The 21182-nt window shown below is 40.7% G+C and overlaps 1 protein-coding gene across 2 annotated transcripts; it reads left to right on the forward strand.

The window, feature by feature from the left end:
* The first annotated feature begins 1182 nt into the window (after window positions 1-1182).
* Window positions 1183-20736, forward strand: ttll11 (tubulin tyrosine ligase-like family, member 11). Of its 2 annotated transcripts, none has more exons than XM_075455873.1 (10): window positions 1183-2334; window positions 4255-4354; window positions 4629-4762; window positions 7121-7411; window positions 7487-7795; window positions 9127-9222; window positions 9293-9405; window positions 15374-15622; window positions 17741-17847; window positions 19218-20736. In XM_075455873.1, the coding sequence occupies exons 1-10, from the start codon at window positions 1807-1809 to the stop codon at window positions 19517-19519; spliced, it is 2229 nt and encodes a 742-aa protein (XP_075311988.1). In that variant the 5' UTR covers window positions 1183-1806; the 3' UTR covers window positions 19520-20736. The 2 variants fall into 2 exon arrangements, with proteins under 2 accessions (XP_075311988.1, XP_075311989.1); XM_075455874.1 differs by having other exon boundaries at window positions 7511-7795.
* The last annotated feature ends 446 nt before the right edge of the window (window positions 20737-21182 follow it).

Genomic DNA, 21182 nt, shown 5'->3' on the forward strand with positions numbered 1-21182 from the left:
CCCTCATTCCAACATCTGTCTCCAGCTGTTCTGCAGATGCACGAATTGCACTCAATGTTTAGATAACATAATTTCAACATTAAAAGCATTCACAAAAAAGTTAAAAATCTTAGCCACCTATCTATTTTCTATACCTACTTAATCTAATTCAGGGTAGTGGAAGGACAGGAGCCTATTCCAGCTGCTACTGGGCGAGAGCCAGAGTACACCCATGATGGGTGGCCAGTCCATCACAGGGCCAACAACCATGCATATGAACTCCAAGAGTCAATTTTAGAATAAACAATTCACTTAAAATGCATGTTGAAAGCAAATTTTACTTTTACTTTTTTGGCTTTTTTACAGTCAAAGGGCATTATCATTTTGTTAAAGCCACTTTTACAGGGGAAGGGTCCGATTTACGATTTGTGTCTTATTTAGCAGGTCTGTTGGGCCAGCAAAGTTACTTAAAATGCTTCTAATCAATCTGGCTCCAACCACACTGTACAATGTTGAAAATTATTTCATTGTAAACTTTGAAAATATTTTTTTTTCATAACAAATCTAATTAGGTTTTAAAATAAAGAAACCTTGCTAGTATTTGTGCTCATAATTCATCCAAAAGTGCATCGTTGGGCTGTAATCAAGGACACAGATGGTTGAATCTGGAAACAAAAAAATATAAAAAATAAATAATAATATCTATCTATCTATCTATCTATCTATCTATCTATCTATCTATCTATCTATCTATCTATCTATCTATCTATCGCTAAATTAAGGACGCAGAAGAACTGATGCATACCATTCCCGTGTTACCTTCACGTGCCGTTAAAAAAACTACTAATCCTGAGGTGATAGTGGAAAAGTCGGTAATCATTCTTGGCTCAAACTATGAATGCTTAAACCTGCATTTAAAATCTGCAGATACACAAATAGTTATATCTGGGTGTTCTTTTATCATTATTGTTGCGGTTGTTGTTTCCATTTCTGACATGATCGTTTTAAAATATTGCATTACCAGGTTGCAAATGATCAAATGCAAACAACATTATAAATAGAGATTTTCTATTTACATCTAGTACAGTTCACCGGTGCTATTGTAAGTGTTTTGTTTTTAGTCATTAAGAAATAAGCTATAGTTCAAACAGGAACTCTCAAATCAGGGGGTTTACGAGGAACCCAAAATGCAGCATCAGCTGTGTTCAACAAACCAGATGGAGGCTGGGCCGTGGGCTGGTCTGCCTTCTGCTGCTTAACAACGACAGGTCACACGCAAACGGCAGAGCACGCAACTGTCAGCATCATGACAATGCTGCTGGGAAAGGGTCTAACGGAACCGGTAATGTAAAGAGCTCCTCAAGTTTTGAAGGGCTACCTTAGTTTCGCCGACGGCTCAGAACTAGCGCGAGCCTAATGAAGTTTAACAGGCTAACGTCAGGTTTAGCTCTCACTGGGCAGCTAGCAGCGTTGGCTACAAGTGTTGCCTGTGTCCAGCAGCTTGGTTAAGTCAACACCAGCTAGTGGGAGCCACTAAAATATTATAAGCAGCAGGTAAACCACATTAGCTTCCGTTACTTCTTTCGTTGTAGATGTTAAACGGTAGATTGCTGGATAGCGGTTGGGATAGCGGTATTCCCACGTTAAGCCCACTCGCTCCGTTTGGACACCAACATGTCTGCATTAAATGGCTTTCATTTATGAACTTGCTTTTTAAGATAGCAATGCGAACTACGTTATTTCTGATTAGCTCGCCGGTGTCGGATTATTGCACTCCGTGGTACAACCGTGCCCTGCCCAGCAGCGTCACTCATCGTATTTCGCATAATGAGTGATCATTATGGAAATGTCAAGGTTCAGGTAGATCAAATGAAATCATTGGGCGACAATGCAGAGAAGGGGGGTGTGGATACTGAGGAGCGGTTCCCTGTGTCTTCTTCCTCCGTTTCTGCCTCTCCCGACCCACCCAGCTGCGTTACGACAGATGCACCCAGCTCCTCTGACATCTCCAAACAAAGAGGTAAAAGTCGTAGCAGGCCAGGAAAGGATGACAAGCCAGACTCAGATGGCTCACTGCTTGGCTCTGTGGTTCCTGCTCATGCTGTAAAAAACTTGAAAAGCCCAGAATATGCACAAACACTCCTCATCAAGGGGACTGGAAAAATACTGCAAGGCAAGTCAGAACCCAATGGCAACTATTTAACCATCCATGCATCCAAAAAGGTCCAAGAAACGCACCGTGAGGATGGATTGAAGCCTTCAAGAAAGAGAAGGCCTGTGACGGTGGACACATCTAAAGCTAAAACCTCCCTGGAAGCACTGAAGTTAAGCATCAAGCAGCTAAAGTGGAAAGAGGTGCGCTGTTTCAAAGTTTCCGTCATGTTTTAATGCCTTTTTAAACCTTTAAAGATCTTACACTATAGCTAGTAATCGATAATGTGACTAAGGGCTTTAGGTAAACAGCAGTGCAAGGCTTGATCCAGAGATATCAGCTTCTCACCACTTTGGAATTTCTTCTGGATTAGAACAAGCTTTGGGGTTTGTTTCGAATGTGAATGGATGAAACGTGGGTCTTTCTGCTCTCAATCATCTGCTGTTTCTCGTGGTTATTTCCTGCCATCGGCATGAAAATAATCGAGCGTCCTCGGTGATCTAGCTTCTTTGTTTCACTGTTTCATCGGCTGCTGTAGCCATCGAGTTATTAAACAGGGTTGAGAGGATCTCTGCTCTCATTTAGCTGACTAAGTCATTTCTGCTGTGTGGAAGCTGGTGTTCAGCCCATGGAAAGTTTATAGGAAGAGTGATCTGATGGAAATGTTGTCACACGACTGTATTTTCAGGAAAAGAAAGTGTAAAAGTGTCAGATTTCTTGAAGGGATAAAGTTGGTCAAAAGCAAAAAGAGCACATTATTGTAAACCGATTATTTTGTTATACAGAAAAAAGAACATTGCCGATGTGACCCACTCTTTAAGTACAGTTGATTAGTTGGATAATACTCAAATGAATCAGTTAAGCAAATGGTTAGTTGCAGCTGAGTTTCTGATGTATTTGACCACAAACTCAGCCAGAACTTTCACCTTTTCGGGTTGCAGATGTTGGCTGTGTGAGGCTGCAGTGGCTGGTTGTAGATAAACGTTCTAAATAAAAAGCAGCAACATTAAAACATTTATGAGACGTCCATTCACCCAGTTCTGCCCGCTCCAGGCCACAAGGGCCACTTGGTCATTTTGAGTGTGATGCAGAATACCTTTTCTAGGCTATTCTTAACACCCGCTCCATTATGCATGAGAAGTAAAGAATGGCAGTTCACCGATACAGGGGAAGTAAAGACTCTACTTATTACATGTGACCAAGCAGTGACACTTGAACCCTTTGAGCTCCGGTATCAAAAACGGTGGACAGAAGGCCGATACATTACCACACTTTGTCTGCACGACGTTCCCCCAGCAAAGCTGAAGGCGCTGTAGATCTTGTGTCATTTTGAAAGTACTTGTCAACATCTTTGAAGGGGGATGAAACTGCAGTAGCCTTCCTCCTATTTGTTTGTTGTTGTGGGATGAGGATTGACTGGGGAAAATCCTTCTAACGCTAGCTGTAATACACCCAGCAGTTCAGCAGGTTCACAGCACGAGATACCTGATACAAGTCTGGAGACTTTAAGTAGACATTTAGAGAGTGATTAGGGAAATCTTAACTAGCACATCGCTACATCTATAGCAGCCTCTGGCCTCAAAGAGTAAGCTGTTAAATTACTTTCCACACATGGCTTTCTCTTGCACAGTGAGAAATTATTAGCCTTAAGCTCCTCTAATCCAATATACTTTTAGTCCTCTTTCAGCCAGTGATAATGGCAGCCTGAGGGTCTGAATGACAGCTTCAGAAAATGTGACTAATAACTTGGCACTTTTTCAGAGGCTTGGTGTTCTGATACGGATGCTGTGGACTAAGCTGGCATTTAGAATTAATGGATTTTAAAACGCTTGATACTTGCAGGCCTCCCTGGAGCACAGCTGAAAAATGATAAGCCGAGTATCTCAAAGTCGAAATGCTATTTACTGGAGGCAGGATGGATGAGATGCAACTTTTAATATCTGCAAGAGCCTATTTCCTTGTAGTGAATGAGAAGGAGATATGTTTGGTTTAAAAAGAGCCCTGGAAAACTCATTTCAATCCAAGCATAATTTTCTGAGTTGGTTAACCTTATAATGGCCTTTTTTTTGTTGAGTTGGCCATATTATATGCTCCATCTGTACCTGTTTTACTTTTTTCATCAGTTTCCGATGGGAAGACGAGCAGCCTGTGACATCTACTGGCACGGCGTTTCCTTCCATGACAACGAAAATATCGTCTCAGGGCAGGTCAACAAATTCCCAGGTATTTTATCGCATCTGCCTCTCTCTTCTTCTACAACCCTAAATGATTTGTGAAGTCTACGGCCTTTTTTTCTGATTTCTGTAATCACTGTCTAGTCTAGGGAGAGTGACCCCCACCTACCTCTTGTGTTTCATACCAATACAATAGTAGTTGTTTTAGATGTTTATGTAGATGTAAGGAATATCCACTGCTCTAGTCCTGCACCAAATGTTTCAGTTAATCTGAGACTGATTTCTATGTGCTTTCTGTTTAAGTGGACTTGTTTGCCTTCCAGGGATGGTTGAAATGCTGAGGAAGATCAACCTGAGCAGAGCTGTACGGACTCTGCAGGAGCTCTTCCCCGAGGAGTATGATTTCTATCCCCGTTCCTGGATTCTGCCTGAAGAATACCAGCAGTTTTCCACACAGGTATAGTTGTTCATTACAAAGACATTTTGATACCGGACATGAAAACGGTACGGTCCATCGGTGAGATTTGGGGTTACCGTGACAACCATGTTGTCAGTTCAGCACATGGGTACCAAAGCAAAACAATCATTCCCATGAAAGCCGATTTAGAATCCCAGATCAACAAACATTCATGTCTTTTTAACTATTGTGTAACTGAACACTTGTTCACTAGTCAGAAATTGTCACATATTTGAAAGTTGTTGTTTTTTTAGTTTTTGTTACTTTTGTACCAACATCTTTAGTTTTTGCACCTTTGTTTGGCTGTTGTGTAAAGTAGGCTTCAAATAAGACGTCTTATTTGAACCACAACATTTCTAATTTAGGTTTTATTTATTTAATTTGGAAGCACTTTGGATCTCCTTGTTGCTGAAAAGTGCTATATAAATAAATTTCACTTGACTTCACTTCACTTTTAGACAGTGATCTTGAATTAGATCGCCAGGTTGGCGCAGTGGTCAAGTCCTGTTTCTATCATCTTAGGCAGCTGGCAAAGATTAAGCAAATTCTTTTAACAAGATTTTGAAACAGTAATTCATGCCTTCATTACAACTCGGCTCGATTACTGTACCGCTCTTTACTTTGGAGTTAGCCAGTCTTCCCTCAGGCGTCTCCAGTTGGTCCAGAACGCTGCTGCTCGGCTTTTAACCGGAGTCAGGAAGAGGGAGCATATCACCCCTATCCTGGCTTCTCTCCACTGGCTGCTTGTGCATTTTAGGGTTCATTTTAAGATTCTTTTATTTGTTTTTAAAAGTTTACATGGTCTTGCCCCATCTTACTTCTCTGAGCTGCTTCCATATTCTCCCAATCGTTGCCTCAAGTCAGCTGATCAGCTGCTCCTGGAGGTATCGAGGTCTAAACTAAAGCTTAGAGGAGACAGAGCGTTCACTCCCAAATTATGGAACGATTTGACGTTACATTTTAGAAGTTCCCCTTTATTGTCCACTTTTAAAACTCATCTTAAGACACATTTTTATTTAGTTATTCATTTTATGTTGAGACTTTTGCTCTTACTTCTGTTATCGTGTTTTATTGTTTCTGTAATGTAGGCCGTTTAAATAAAGGATTAATATTTTAATGATTGAATACATTAAAGTGTGACAATCAATCAATAAGAACGACAATTAAGAACAATAACAAGTTGAAATGGACACAATGAAAAAAGATGGATTAAACTCTAGTGTTGAATACAGCCTTATTCCCTGTTTAAAATGGACCTTTTCTACGTAGTACAGTTTTATTTGACACATCAACAAAGGCTAAATTTGTCTTTTGTCTACAGGAAGTATTTTTTGGGTAACATTTGGATCTGCTGTCATATCTAACTGCATACAGAATGTTGTAGACTGTAAAAACAGTTTTTTGTTTTTTTTTAATCTGAATTATTTAAAAAAAAATTCAAGTTAGTTATCACTGATGTAATTGATTGAGCACGGTACTTCGGTGAGGAAATTGCAACGGCATACTTTGTCCAGCAGGAGGCAGCACGACATCAGTGTTTTAGTTCCAGTTTTCAGCTGGTAAAACTGTTCCCCTCCAACAAAGGTTTAAAAAAACACTGCATGTTACGTAAAAATCTAACTTAAAGAAATATGTAGAGAATGTGTTTTATTCAATGACGATACAAACATCACTGAAAACAAATGAGATGACTCTTCATGACTCTTTGGCGACTGTGATTAGACTTATTAAACTGAGGGCCTGACCTGTTCATCTTCCCCAGTTGAACCCTTTTCACACATGAGATGCATATTTCTAACATTGATGGCTTCACCGACCTTTTAAAGCATTCAGTCATTTCCACATCGGTCACTTTTCTCTTAATAATCGGCACCCCCCGGTGAACATTACATTACATTACATTACATTAGTCATTTTGCAGACGCTTTTATCCAAAGCGACTTACAATAAGTGTGTTCGACACCGGTAGGCATATATGATTGATAAGATAAAGGTTGTTGACTCTACCAGAAGTGGAGAGAACATGCAATACTTATGATTCACGTGAGATTTGACAATGAATGAAATGTATAAGCTGTGGCTTTAAAGCTGTAATACTGTAGTCTTTCACAGTGCTTTGATAATAACAAGTCTTGTTGCCATACCATTTCAAATTGGTGTGCCACAGTGATTGATTAAAACACAGTGGTGGTCAATGGAAGCATCTGAAAAATGTCCCTTTCTAAAATGTTTAAGCCTATTGAACAGACGGTGTCACACTGTGAGAGTTTAATTGCATTGGACTATCAGCTGGTTGTTATCAGCTGAAAGTAAATGTGATGTTTATTTCACCTGAGGAAACCTGTCGACTTTATGCAGATTCGCATGGTGAAGGAGAACGATGCCACGGTTAACCCCACTTTCATCGTAAAGCCAGATGGCGGCTCTCAGGGGGACGGTATCTACCTCATCCGTGACCCCAGCGATCTTAAGCTCATGGTGGGTTCACATGCCAAACAGGCTGTAGTTCAGGAGTACATCCCAAAGCCGTTACTCATCGACAAGCTCAAGTTTGACATCCGCCTCTACGTTCTGATAAAGTCCATGGAGCCATTGGAGATCTATATTGCCAAAGAAGGCCTGACACGTTTCTGCACCGAACCCTACCAGGTATCAGTGATGGTGCTTAAAATGCTGGAAGCGTTGAATGAATGAAGTTATGCTTATACCATTCAAATGATAAAGGCCATTCTTATTGTCGTTATGCAGGAGCCAAGCCAGAAGAACCTGAGCCACGTCTTCATGCACCTGACAAACTACTCACTCAACGTCCATAGTGGTAACTTTGTGCACTCAGACAGCCAGAGCACAGGCAGCAAGAGGACCCTCTCCAGCGTGCTGTACAGGCTGGCAGCTAAAGGTGTAGACATAAAGAGGGTGTGGTCGGACATCATCGCTCTGGTTATCAAGACTGTCATTGCTGTGGTGCCTGAACTTAGGGTCTACTATCAAGCAGATATACCACCAGGCAAACCAGGACCTACATGCTTCCAGGTGGGTGTACAGTAGTGAGGTAAACAAATAGTTGCACTCCTGACTCCCGAGCTGTCAGCTAAATAACACCTTTAACCCGAATGTGACATCATGTCTTACTCACTGCTACAAACACACTCCATATGATAGTGAAATGGCTCCATATACCCATGTTTACTAATTACACACACACGCAAAACAAAATCTCCTTATTGTGACATGTTGGATCTTTCTTCACAATATTTAGGTTTACAGTTTTTCATCCAGAACAGAACCAGCGTGTTCAATAAAATTCAATTCTCAGAGCAGCTGGACTTTTTTTCATCTAGGCGTGTCAGAGTGTAAAGGAAGTAGCCGTACAACAAGAATTCAAGTATGCTCAAGTTTAGGTTCATATTCAGTACTCAGACATTGAGTTTGCCCGGTTTTAACAGCCATTATCAGTTATCTGAGTTGACCACAGTTGTTCAGCATACCTGTTGATTGTTAATTCTTTTCCATCATTATAGGTTTGACTGCTGCTGTTTTAATTATGTTCTGTTGTGTCCCCTTCTGGCACCACTGGTTGTCTTGAAGCTTGGCCTGTCTCAGTTATCACTAAACTGCCTGATGACGACTATTTTACAAATACTCATCATTTACATACACCACTCTCAAAACAGCTGAGTGGAACTAACCCGAATATATTTCTGTCACTAGTTCAGTTTTTCAACTTTCTCTGCCTTTTGTTTTGGTTCAATGGCACCAGTTGTTTAGGTAATTTATCTGAAACACACCCCAGAATTCCACCGGTTGCAGCTGGTTTGTGGCCATTCGTCTGCTTTCAGAAGCATCCCAGAAGCAGCTTTCCGCTCTTCTGAAAATACATGCCAGATCTATTTTCGTCGGTAGCCATGTCAAGCTGCACAGAGCGAATAAACTGGCAGCAAGTCAGACATGAGAACAGAATCGTCATCTTGTCAATTTCCAAAACTCTCAGCTGTACATTGTATCGCATCATTACATTATTAGGATTTTTACCACTTACAATGACCAAGTGTTATGACACCTCAGATACTTAATGAATGAGGGTAGGAAAATGAATGCAAGAAGTTTAGGTCACAGTCGCATGTAATTTTGACGTGAAGCTACATGGGAAAAAATGGACATAAAAAGACAATCGCATCATTAATTACGATGTCAACTGGAGTTAAATATCTGTGACTCCCCTGATTATTACTTCTGTTGCTCAGAGGTGCAGAAACACCTAGAATTTAGTGACAAATACAGATCGTACCTTTTCGTTCCACTTGTAGTAATGAGATCTGCATTTTTCATAAATGAATGTAATTAATGAGTTGTCTGTGTCTCAGATATTAGGTTTTGACATCCTGCTGATGAAGAACCTGAAGCCAGTATTATTAGAGGTCAACTCCAACCCAAGTATGAGAATAGAACATGAGCAGGAAGTAAGAGAGTGCTGCCATCAGTATTATCCTTCTTATCCCCTTTGTTGTACTAAGTTCGTGTTTGTCTCAGGTGGCACCGGGGGTTTTTGAATATGTTCCCAGTCCAGTGGATGAAGAGGTCAAAGTGGGTGTGATCAGGGACACTCTCCGCCTTATGGATCCATTGAACAAGAAACCAACAATGTGAGCACACATGCACACACATACAGTAAACGCAAAGTTTGCAGTTGGAGTTCTGGCAGCCCCCGCTCTCTGCCTGCGTGTCCACTTTTAAGAACATAATATCTCACTCTGCCCGCCCCTCCTCGGAGATCGTTCCGCACCCCTCAGCAGCTCTTTCTAAGCTTGTTAAATGGAAAAATTAAATTTAGCTGAGGTGTGGTCAAAGCTCACACATTACTGTACGAGTCTGGTGGCTCGATCTCTCTGACTGACTTGCTCGGTGTGGCTCTGGCATTACATCTCCACTTCACTTAGAGTTTATGTATTTCTCTCCTTCAGTCTGTTTTATTTTAATGGAAAGCTGATTTACAGTTTCGCCTTCTTCCCTCATCATTCTCTTTTACTCTTTCTTTGCTCCTCCTTCTCCTCCTCCTCCATCACTTTTTTCTGCCCTCCTCTCCAGATTAGTCTTGTTGTACGATATTTGATCTGCTTTGTCCTGCAACTGAGACGAATATCTTCTGGAGGATAATAACCACGTAACTATGGTATCCGTGACTGGCAGCGTATAGATGTAATCCACCTAAGATGGGGCGGCTGTAGCTCAGGAGGAAGAGCAGTCGCCCACCAATCGGAAGGTCGGTGGTTCGACTTCGGCTTCCTCGGGGTACATGTCGAAGTGTCCTTGGGCAAGACACTGAACCCCACGTTGCCTACCGATAAATCCATCGGTGTATGAATGTGTGTGTGAATGATTAGAAAGCACTATGTGTGTATAGACATAGATGTGTTGTATGAGTGTGTGTGAATGTGGCATGTAGTTAGAAGCGCTTTGAGTGGTCAGCTAGACTAGAAAAGCGCTATACAAGTACAGTCCATTTACCTAAGATATGCTTAACCTTCATTTCTCAGACTTCAGCAGAAGTACATTTTTTATATGCACACCAGTACACACGCATTTAAAAAGCTCTTTCTTTTGAAATTAAGAAAATATTCCTGATCCTTTTCATCTAATGGCTGTCATAATTTTTGTGTTGGCTCGAACTTCTGGCTCTGAGGGGGAGATGCTCAAAATCTCATTATATGTATCTGGAGATTTCCCTTATTTATGTAGAACATTTAGTCAGAAAATTATGCTGTAACCATTTTTAATATAAATGTTTATTTATGGACAAATTTCTAATATTAACCTCTTCCAACAGGTATATCGTTATCATATTTTGCCTATTCTGATGGATCCACACTGTCAACAGATTATCTTAAAATACATATCACAAGTAGAGGAAAACATCTTGATGTGTTATTTTTGATACATGAGAATAAAACCGAATTGAATTGAATTTGAATATGTATGGAGCATTGAGAATTTGTCTGTAAAACTTCTCAGATCTTATCTATCCATTCATTTTCTAAACCCATTTCATTCTGTTCAAGGCTGTTGGGGGGCTGGATACTATCCCAAACTTTCTTTTAATACAATGTGTGTTTAATACGGTGTGTCGGATGTCATTCTGCTTAGTCCCCTCAATTCCTTCAGTCCTGTTGGGTCTAATCTTTCAAATAATATCACCCAGGCTCCTACGAAGTCAAACATGTTGTTCAGTCTTGTTTTTTTACAGCTGAACACAATCTCAAAAATCAGGCAATTACTTTTAACTTTAGACTGTTTCTTGCCTTGACTACTATAATTCGCTGTGCTCGGGTATTAGTCAGGGTTCCTTCAGTCGTTTCCTCTTGATTCAAAAGGCTGAAGCTTGAGTTATTACCAGAACAAAAAGACATGAACACAATCCCTTTGCTTACCTCCGAGCATTGGCTCCCTCTTAGATTTCATGTTTTTTTTTTTTTTTTAAATCTTACAGCTCACCTTCAAAACCTTAAATGACTTTGCCCACAGGTACATCTCAGACATACCGACTTGGAGTGTTCCCTCCCAGCTAGTGAAATCTACAGATACTATTCAGATGACAGTTTGTGACAAAAGGAGACCAAGCCTTTTCCATTAGAGCCCCCATCTTCTGAAACTCTTTGCCCTCTGAAATCAGGCACTCCAAGCCTCTGCCTACTTTAAATCCCTTCTTAAAACGTTCATCTTTGTAAAAACCTTTCAAGCACCTGGAGAAAACCCACGCAGGCAGAGGGAGAACGTACAAACTTCTCACAGAGCTGCCCCTGCTGAAGTTCAGACCTCACGTTTTTTTCATTTCCAGAGTGAACAGCAGCAGCTGGCCTCAACTCATGATTGATTTAGTTAGTCCGTCAGTCAGGTGCTCATCGCGTGTCATGTTTACAGCCTGTTTAAACCCGCTTTAGGTCTGCCTCTATGCAATGGCACATCAATATTTACAAGGTTAACATGAAAAACAACCAAGTCAATGCTCTTTATTTCCTGTTTCTGAAGTGTTCCATGTTCCACTGGTTCAGGAAATGCGACTAGCCAGTGACACAAGTGCAAAATCTGAACTGAATGAACCACTCAGCTTCACATAGTGTGTATGCTATGTTTACTTCTGCACATCCTATATTTGTACAAGTTTGTCTTGTTGAAAACAGGCTAAATGCAAAGTGGAATTTTAAATCCAGTTTACTGTAGCAGTGGCAGAACCTTTCTCTGAGCTCTCTTAAGGCCTACAATTAAAATAGCCACTGTTCTAAAATTGCCCTAGGTCTTAATTAAGAAAAGAAATGACCACAGTGCAAATACTTCAACTTCAGCTATAGCGCAAACTAAACCTTGGCTTTAGTTGGGAATTGGTGCCGTAGAAATAAATTAAATAGAATTTTCTCATAGAACTATAGAGGTAGGGTTTATACAACTCATTGATCTGGTTACTGTCTAATATAAGTCTAATTTCAACTGAAAATTTGATTTCTGATGGAGTGTAGCAAATGCGTGGCTAATTAAGGCAGATAATAATTTTATTATTATTAGTAGTAGTAGTAAGGAATGAATTATGCTTCGTGCATTGGTTTTGTTCCAGTTTTCAATGAGCATATCTTCTAAATGCCGAACGCAGAAGGTGTTATGTTAAGAAATGTGTTTACTGCACAGATGGTAAATGTACCTGTGTTGTGTTTGCTGGCAGCTGGTTTGCAGTGGGATGGATGAGAGAGTTTAGCTTTAACTCACTCCATGTTAGAAATTCACATATTAAGATGAAGTTGCATGAAGGCACGCGCTGACCCAGCGTTCAATGAAAAGTTAGCTGAGGGGAAAAAATGTGCTGCTATTTAGAAGAAACTGTAAATCTGTGATATGCAAAGACAAAATGACAGAACAAAGAAAGGAAAAGTGACAGGAAGAAAGAATGAGAGATAAATGGTGAATTATGAGAGGGACTTTCAGACATATACTGCTCACACCCAGCACAATCCTGTGTATGCTGTCTCTGAGGGTGATTTATGAATCCTCATGAGAGGTGGCAGGCTGTTATTCATAGGCACATGTACCTAAAATATCCTACAAAGGCACTGTCTGTATAAAAAGCAAAAAGGTGGATGAAGTGCAATGTGTTATTTTGAAGTTGAAACCTTGTCCTTGCTTGAATTGTAATGGTTGAAAACCCCATTTGAACTTTTCTGATTCTTGTGGGTGTGTGGCTTGAAACGGATGTCAGAGGTGGTGGAATGATTCCCATGTTTCTGAGGACAGCAGTGTTTTGTTCTTTCAGTAGTCTGATTTGGGCTTTGAAAAAGTTTATTCACATTTCATAAATGAGTATTTAATCACCACAAGAACAGCAACAGTATTTATTCAGGTTAATAAATTGGGTCGAGTACTCCTCGTGTATTAACATTTGACCCCAGGCCTCTGCAAGTCTTTTCATCAACACATTTTTACCCTCCAGCTTCGCCTCCATCATTTTCTTCTCCCTCTCAGCTGCAGTGTTCTGTCTGTCAGCTTCTGTTGAAGATTTTGTCAGCTTATTGCAAAGACTAGCCTCTCTGAAAAGGTGAGGAAGGTGTCCTTCTGGATGCCAAGGGATGATTGATTCTATTAAACATTCAGGAGTGCACTCTCAGTGCCTTTCACACTGCTTACTAATTCATGGAGAAAGAACCTGTCCCGTAAAAGTCAGCAGTGTTGTGCCTCTTTGTTTTGTTTGTTGTTCACTTCTTCTGGCTGATGAGACTTCTGCTGTGATGAGGAGCTTTTTAAAGTTATTTACAAGAATCATAAGGCTATAATTTACACTGGCCTACGAGGTGCCACAAAGCTAAACTATGAGTGCGGGAGATGCCAGTCAGATGCAGTGTGTACACACCCAGTCACCACACAAGCCCACGGACAAAAACGCACAAAACTTTCTGCTTCCATTAACTTTGAGTGTGAAGCAGCCAATCACCTGGGAAAGCAAGCCGACTGTGAGTGACTTCTGAAATTATAACAATCAGAATCTAAAACTGAGTGAAAAAGGTACATTTACTAGCTGTTATCAAAAAGATTTTGTATGCAGAAAGTAACTTTCATTGCAGGAATCCCTTCTTTGAGCTTATTTCGAACACAAAAAGCAAAGCAACAAACTTGATTGTTACATCACAAATGGTTTAATAGCTTTAAAGGTCCCGTCTCGATATGTTGGTTCTCATTTTGCACCACCGCCTGTCTGTTGGTGAGATCAATGCTCGTTAAATAGTCTGCCAAGGCACGAGTGGTGATGTTGTTGGACTAAAATGCCTCTCAGTGCTGGTTTTTAAGCAGTGACCGCTCCCAAACCTGCGCTTGAACGTCTTCATTCTTCAGAGACCCAGTTTCAAACATTTACTAGCCAAAATGACTCGTGAAATTGGATGATTTTGTCTTTTTTTTTGTCCCTTTTTTTTTTTTGTCCCTTTTTTTTTTTTGTCTGACCAACACACCAAAAACCAAGTATGCTCAGCTTATACAAATAATGCAAAAAGGAAAGAAGCAGAGAGTCAGACACATCAGAGAAACACCAGGATACATTTATTTATTTTATTTAGCTAGCTCCAGAAGTGACTGAAGGGGTGCGTGCTGACACTGATGTTGAAGTCACAGCAAATGAAACACTGATGCATTCATTTTGTAATAAAGGAATCGAGTTAAAAAAAAACCTCAAATCTGATAATTGACGTAGGCCTGATTTAATGTTAATAAGTAGAATTATTTTTATTGCATCTAGAGAGAAGTTAATAATAACACTCCAGTCGGAGGCTCCTGCACAGATTATTGGGACATTATGACTCTTTGAATCAAATCAAATCAAATTTATTTGTATAGCACATTTAATGCACAAAACAATTCAAAGTGCTTCGCATGAAATAAAAGCATTGCAGCAGGGAAGTGTAAGAAGCATTAAAAATACATAAAAGAATATAAAGAGAAACAAATAAAATAATTTAAATGAATTTAAAAACAAGCAACAGTTCAGATAAATTAAAAGATATCGTGCAGATTTCATGCATAGACACATGAGAACAGAAATGTTTTTAACCTGGATTTAAAAATGTCTACATTTGGTCAAAGTTTAATCTCCACTGGCAGTTTGTTCCACTTGTTTGCAGCATAACAGCTAAATGCTGCTTCTCCATGTTTAGTCTGGACTAAAGCATGACCATGTTTAGCTTTAATGTTGGAATTAAATCAATAATACTGGACATTGTTTACAAAGTCTCAGGGCACCCTTAAAGCTTTATTGGACCTAATGGCTCAAAATGAGTTTCTTACAAACGGTCTGCAGAGACATAAATAAAATTCATGACTTTTGTTAAGCTGTGGTTTTTGTTATTGTTGAAAGTGGAGCTTTCATTGATGTTTGATGTGAGCAACCTTACAGATGTATCGGAGCCGATCCTCTCTTTACCTTACAGTACCGTCTCCTTTTCACAGTGCTCGAAGGTTAGAATTGGGTCCCGAATGGCACAGGAAGTAAATGTTTAAACTTGTAGTTTTTAAATCTGCTCGATCAGCTTTCTCATTCATGGCTTTGAAGTGTAATTAACTGATAATCTGTTTATTCTGCATCAGAACTTCCCAAGCGAGGAGTGGTGGGTATGAACACATGGAAGACATACCGCTGGATCCAGAATCACAAGGCAGGAGTCCAGATGAGATGGGAAATCTTCCTTCGCTGTGTCTGAAGCAGGTTTACCCAAAGTACACCAAACAGTTCAACTACCTGCGGCTGGTGGAGCGAATTGCAGCTCTCTTCATACGCTTCCTCGGGGTCAAGGGCAACATGCGCCTCGGTCCCACGGCCTTCCGAACCTTCATCAGGTACAACCTTTGTGTGCTCTATTAGATATCCTTAAGATTCTGCCAAAAAAATACAGATTATGATTGGTGATTATGCACTTTAAATTAATCTGAATATGTTTCCCAGAAGTGTGAACAACATTTAGTCTTTTTTTGTTTTCTCCTTATTTTATTTGATATATTTTGGACTGAATTTAATTTCCACACTGAATTTTTATATTTAAAGAGCTTTCTTTTGTTTTTTTGTTGAAATTGCTGTCAATTGTGGCCTAATAACGGATTGCAAAGTTAAATTTGGTGAAGAAGTAACAAGAAGTGGTGCTGTTCTGTCGGATTTCATCATATTGTTCGCATTCCGCCTTTACAACTCCAAAGCCGTACAATGAGCAGCCGGAAGTTTTCACTCTACAGTCTCGCTCTCATATAGCTTTACCAGGACAAATGTTTCATGTCTTGTTCTGCTTCTCAGCTTATGAAACGAGGCTCTAGAGAACGTGCACTGCCAGTGTCGGTTTTTAGGTTCAGTAGGAAAATAGCTGCAGCATATTGAACAAAGATTGTGCACTGAAATAGAGACATTGAGCCTCATGCAACAACCGTTCGTACGCACAGATTTGTTCTTAAATCGTGCGTACGAGTGATTTAAGAGAATTTGCGGATTCACCAATCTTTTCGTATTTTATGTTTTCTTTCCGGTACTCCGAGACCATGTAGACAGACAAATGGCTGACATCGCGATTTAGATTGTCAAGTACTGTGCTGCTGCAAATATGCAGCTTGCTTAGAGCCACAACTCCAGAGAGAAACACGCCCATCAAACCCAATTCCACCACACGTCCAGGTCCTCACCACCCTTGGATTTTTGGCCACTGGAACCTTTCAGAGGGAGACTGGAGGCAGATTGGGTGTGTCCCAGTCCTCTGTGAGTCGTGCGCTCCCCTTGGTCATCAAAGCTCTCATCAGTTTATCACCTGTGGTACATCAAACTCCCATACACCACAAGTACAAAATAAGAGGGACTTTCATGCCTTGGCTGGACTGCCAAACATAATCGGAGCACTGGACTGCACACATATACGCATCAAAGCACCCGTGCCATTGTGCAGCACACTGAGCTGAAGGCCAGGTGGGTGTGTCTCAATACAGCGGCGGGCAAACTGCTCTATAGCCCAGAGAAGGCATGCCAGATTTGCACAATATTGCCATGAACGAGGGTCTCCTACTACCTGAACCAGCCCAGGCAGGTGTGGTGCCAGAAGACCCCCCTCATGGACTGCCCCACCGAAGAGCCACCATGATGAGGCAACAACTGATTGCACGGCTTTAGTTGCATTCATCGAGCGCCTGGCCATGACGAGACGTCTTTTTAAAAAAAATTTTTTTAAAGCCATTTTCATATCAAACCATTTCTTTATTTCAGTGACATTACGAACTACAAGTGACATGGAATTAACAGCACTCGTAATTGCTCTAGCAATTAATCGCTTTAGCAGTTCCTGTAATTCCACTGCTGAAACTGCTAAAAATGACACATTTTCCCTTTTGGATCTCTGAAAGCAGAACTTCAATCTCAGAGCCCGTAAAGTTGTTCTTTTTGCACCTTGATGCCATTCTCATGACTCAACACTCAACAAGTCCTGGCACAGGAGAGAGGAAGTGTAGCCTTATTTGGTATTATTTTGGGCGTGGAGTATGCAAATCTACTATCCTTGTGCACTGCACTTAAATACGTACGTGTGGCATTCATCATTTACGCAGGTCGTTTAACAGACTTTAGTGCGAAAATTTTTTTGAATAAAAATACGAAAATTTTCTTGAATGAGGCCCATTGTGTTTAGATACTAGTGCGGTTCCTTCTCTTTAAGTACTGGTTGCTTACCTTTTCTCAGTCCCTACAGTGTAATGCAGGCTCTCTGACTGCCTGCTGTCAACCACTTACACACACTTAAGTGCTTCTATCCAGCCGAGATGAGAGGCCATTCGTATATTGCTCTAAGGACATTTCCTTTTTGTAACCGAGTCAATAAGTAATATATCTTTAGAGCACATTGTGTTGTTTTTTTTTTTTTTTTTAACTTTAAAAATAAGTGACAGAGACAGATTTCAGTTGGACATTAAACATTTTTCTGTTCTTTCCAGGACTTGTAAACTGAGCAGCAGCAACTTTACCATGGCCTCGGTGGACATTCTATACATAGACATCACACGTCGCTGGTCAGGAGCGGTTCCTGACTCCAGAGAAGCAGGTAAACGCGCACACACACACAAATACACACACACACACACACACACAAACACACTGCATTCCAAGACAAAATCCTCAAATGGTATGTGGAGGACGGAGAGCCGAGCATCCTTGAGACTCTGAGCACATAATGTGCACTCACATAATTGCTTGTCATTCTCTGTCAGATTCGCTCTGACACTGCGCTCCAGTAATTGAAATGAGCTGAGATCACAGTGTGACAGCAAAGAGACTGTCCGACATGAATTATTCAGACATTGCACCTTGCGAGGAGTGTTTGCGATGGAGCGGATGGTTTGAGATCACATGGACCAGGATGGAGGGGCCTGCACTGAGGAGACTGTGGGCTGAATTTAAAATGAGCTCATATGTATGCAGAGAGAGTGACGGGGTCTGTTACTTCTGTGTGTGTGAACTGTAGGATTTGTTGGGAACCAAGAGGAGGCATCTAAGCTGCACAGGAAGTTAGGAATAGAAAGTGCGGAGGCGACCTGTGGGGCATAAATCCACTCAATTAATTGTTTTCTCATTTGATGCTTGATCTCGAGTCTCTGACCTTGGGCCCTCAGGCAAGGTCTGAAAATGATGGAATTAAAATGACATTAGAATCGCATCAGCATCTCTCATTCTTTTTGTGCTTTAAAGCAGACAGATGAATTGTTCAATGAGCCGGCACCGGAGTCTAACCTGGCTCTCTGGAACAAACGTCTCTTGGAGGCAGAAACTTATATAAGTGTTCCTGCAATATATTCTTATCTGAATTTTTCCACTGAACAAACTCTAATATACTTTCAGTGATTACTGATGGATAAAGCTGTCATCGTGAATGTTTTAATCTTCAGTTTTGTGGAAAGTGAGAGATGCTGATTCAAATTTATGATCATTTTGGAGGCTGTGGTGTGTGTGCTGTCCTGCATTACTAACTTTATATTTGATTCAACCCAATAGATTATAAAAAATAAAAGGTAGAAATCACACAGTATGTCACTGAACAGACAACTTCCTTCAGAATTATAAAATGCAATCAAACACCATAGGTGTTTTCACAGCTAACATTCCAAACCAAGGTGTTTTTGTAATACATTTGATCTAGGTGTATTTTCTTCCCATGATAGCAGCACACCGAAGAGCGTTATATTACATGTGTGCATGCTGTTATTCCATCTTGTTATTGCCCCCTGCAGCCTAATGCAATTTGCAATGCAGAGCTAACTAATGTAGACTTTGTCTTGGTCTAACAGAACTCAGATTGACTTTTATTACAAACTGTTGAACCATTCTTTTAATTAGAGATGACGACTGTTTACTAAATGTGTCACTGAGTGATTCTGCAGTTACACTCATTTATTTTGTTGTGGTTCTGCTTTTCAGGAATGGGACTACAAGCATTTGTGGAAGCCTTTTTCTACCTTGCAGGTCGCAGGTTCAAATCTCTGGTGCTGAAGGAGCAGGTAGTGTCGCTGCTGGAGCTCTGTGAGGCTCAGCTGGGGCCTCAGTTGAGTGTCGAGGACAGACGCTCTTTGAGCTGCAGCAGGGCGCTGCCGCGAGTCATCAAAACTCAGTCGGTGTGCCTGACCAACTCTCCAGCTCCTCAGCGAAGAGCAGCCAGCCAGGACTACCGCCTGCATCCAAGACCCAAACCTCGCACACTCAGAGCTAACGTGGAGAACTGAGGGAGGGGGGAGTAGTCATCCAATCCTCAAACGCTGCCCACTGCACTCTCCACCAGAGCAGGGAGATGAGGGGTCCATTCCTCCTCGGCGGCTCCTGACAGGGACTAGCTTGACCCCTGCTGGCTGACTTGTTGGGCAACTATTCTCAGCCGGATTGCTTTTTCTTCCAGGGAACAAGATTTCTGCAGGGGGGGATGGAATGGAAATGGAGAAAGATTTGAGAACGCTGGTGGTCTCCTTCCACCCCTCCTGGTGGGTTCATACAATGAACAGTGTGGTCCTGTCAAGAGGATATGGCTGCTTTTAATGGACTTACTGATTCTAGAGGGCAGCTATTTGCTTCCCTTACATGTGTCCGGCAACAGTAACACCGAAACAAACTCTTTTCAGGGATAACATTAGATCCTCCATGTTCACACACAAACAAATGAGTGTAAGGGTGTATTATCAGTGTATTATATTTTAAAATTTGCACAGCAGCTCTTGAAACTATTACATTTGCACAAAATTGGATGCCTGGGCATCTGTGTGCACATGCTGTGTGAGTATGCATGTATTTATTTGTGTGCAGCTCAGTGGTGAAAGCCTATTGACAGCCAGTGGCTCAGCTGCGCGTGCTCTATGAGCCCATTAGTGATGAGTTAAGTGAATAAGTATTCACTTATCCTCTTTCAGTTCAGCAGCTATTCCTGTCAGGCAGCCTTAGACCTTCCATAAATATGTTTTTAGGATGATGACTTTGTAGCCACATAACTGCCATGGGGAATGGATTATTTCTGAAGTAAATGCATGGCACTGAATTCCACAGTTTAGATAGATTTGTTTCCTAAATGGCATTTTGAAAGCTTTTGTTATAAGTACACAATGTGTGACATGGATGGCAGCTACAAAACAAAACAAAAAAATACATTCTGTGGTGGATACCAAGCAGAGAAGTCTCTGCTGTTTCCAGTAATTTACACTACACGTTTTGCACAAACAATAATGAATATTTTGTCTCATGCAATCAGAATTAACTACCTACAGTGTGGGCAGCTGTGAAAAACATACCGTGGATTTAACTAAATTATTCCCACTATGGTAATCAGTTTAGGGCTAACATATTTTCTGCAGTGTGGTTGTGATAATGTCATGTAGACATGAGGTTATTAGCAGTGACAGATTGGGAATGAAATATAATTAACACTGCAACAAATAAAATTTGGTCTTTCAACTGATGACGTGGTTTGAGTCGAATATTTAACAGTGACTTAAGTTAAGCATGTAGGTTTCATACGCTGCAAGCTCAGTTGTCACCAGAGGTTGCGCTAGACTTTTTCGTTGTCCGTCATTTTGACTGACAGGGTCGTAAAATGCCCGTCATAATCTATTTTTACCATGATTTTTACCCATCCTTTAGTTTTAAAAATGATATAAACTATAAACACTGAAGTTTAAATGGTTTTGTTCCAAGTTGTATTTGTCTTGTGATAATAATGACATATTCAATAGCATTTAGTTTTCATTCATTTTTAATTAATATTCAGTCCGAACAAGCTGAACAGAGAATCCACACCGCGCCATCACACATCAAGCAGATGTATAGCAGACAAAAACACTGACTGACCCCAGTATATGAACAATGAAATTTAACAATTGCACTTAAAATATGAACAGTTCCCCT

The sequence above is a fragment of the Odontesthes bonariensis genome, chromosome 22, assembly GCF_027942865.1.
Source record: "Odontesthes bonariensis isolate fOdoBon6 chromosome 22, fOdoBon6.hap1, whole genome shotgun sequence".
Classification (NCBI taxonomy): Eukaryota; Metazoa; Chordata; class Actinopteri; order Atheriniformes; family Atherinopsidae; genus Odontesthes; species Odontesthes bonariensis.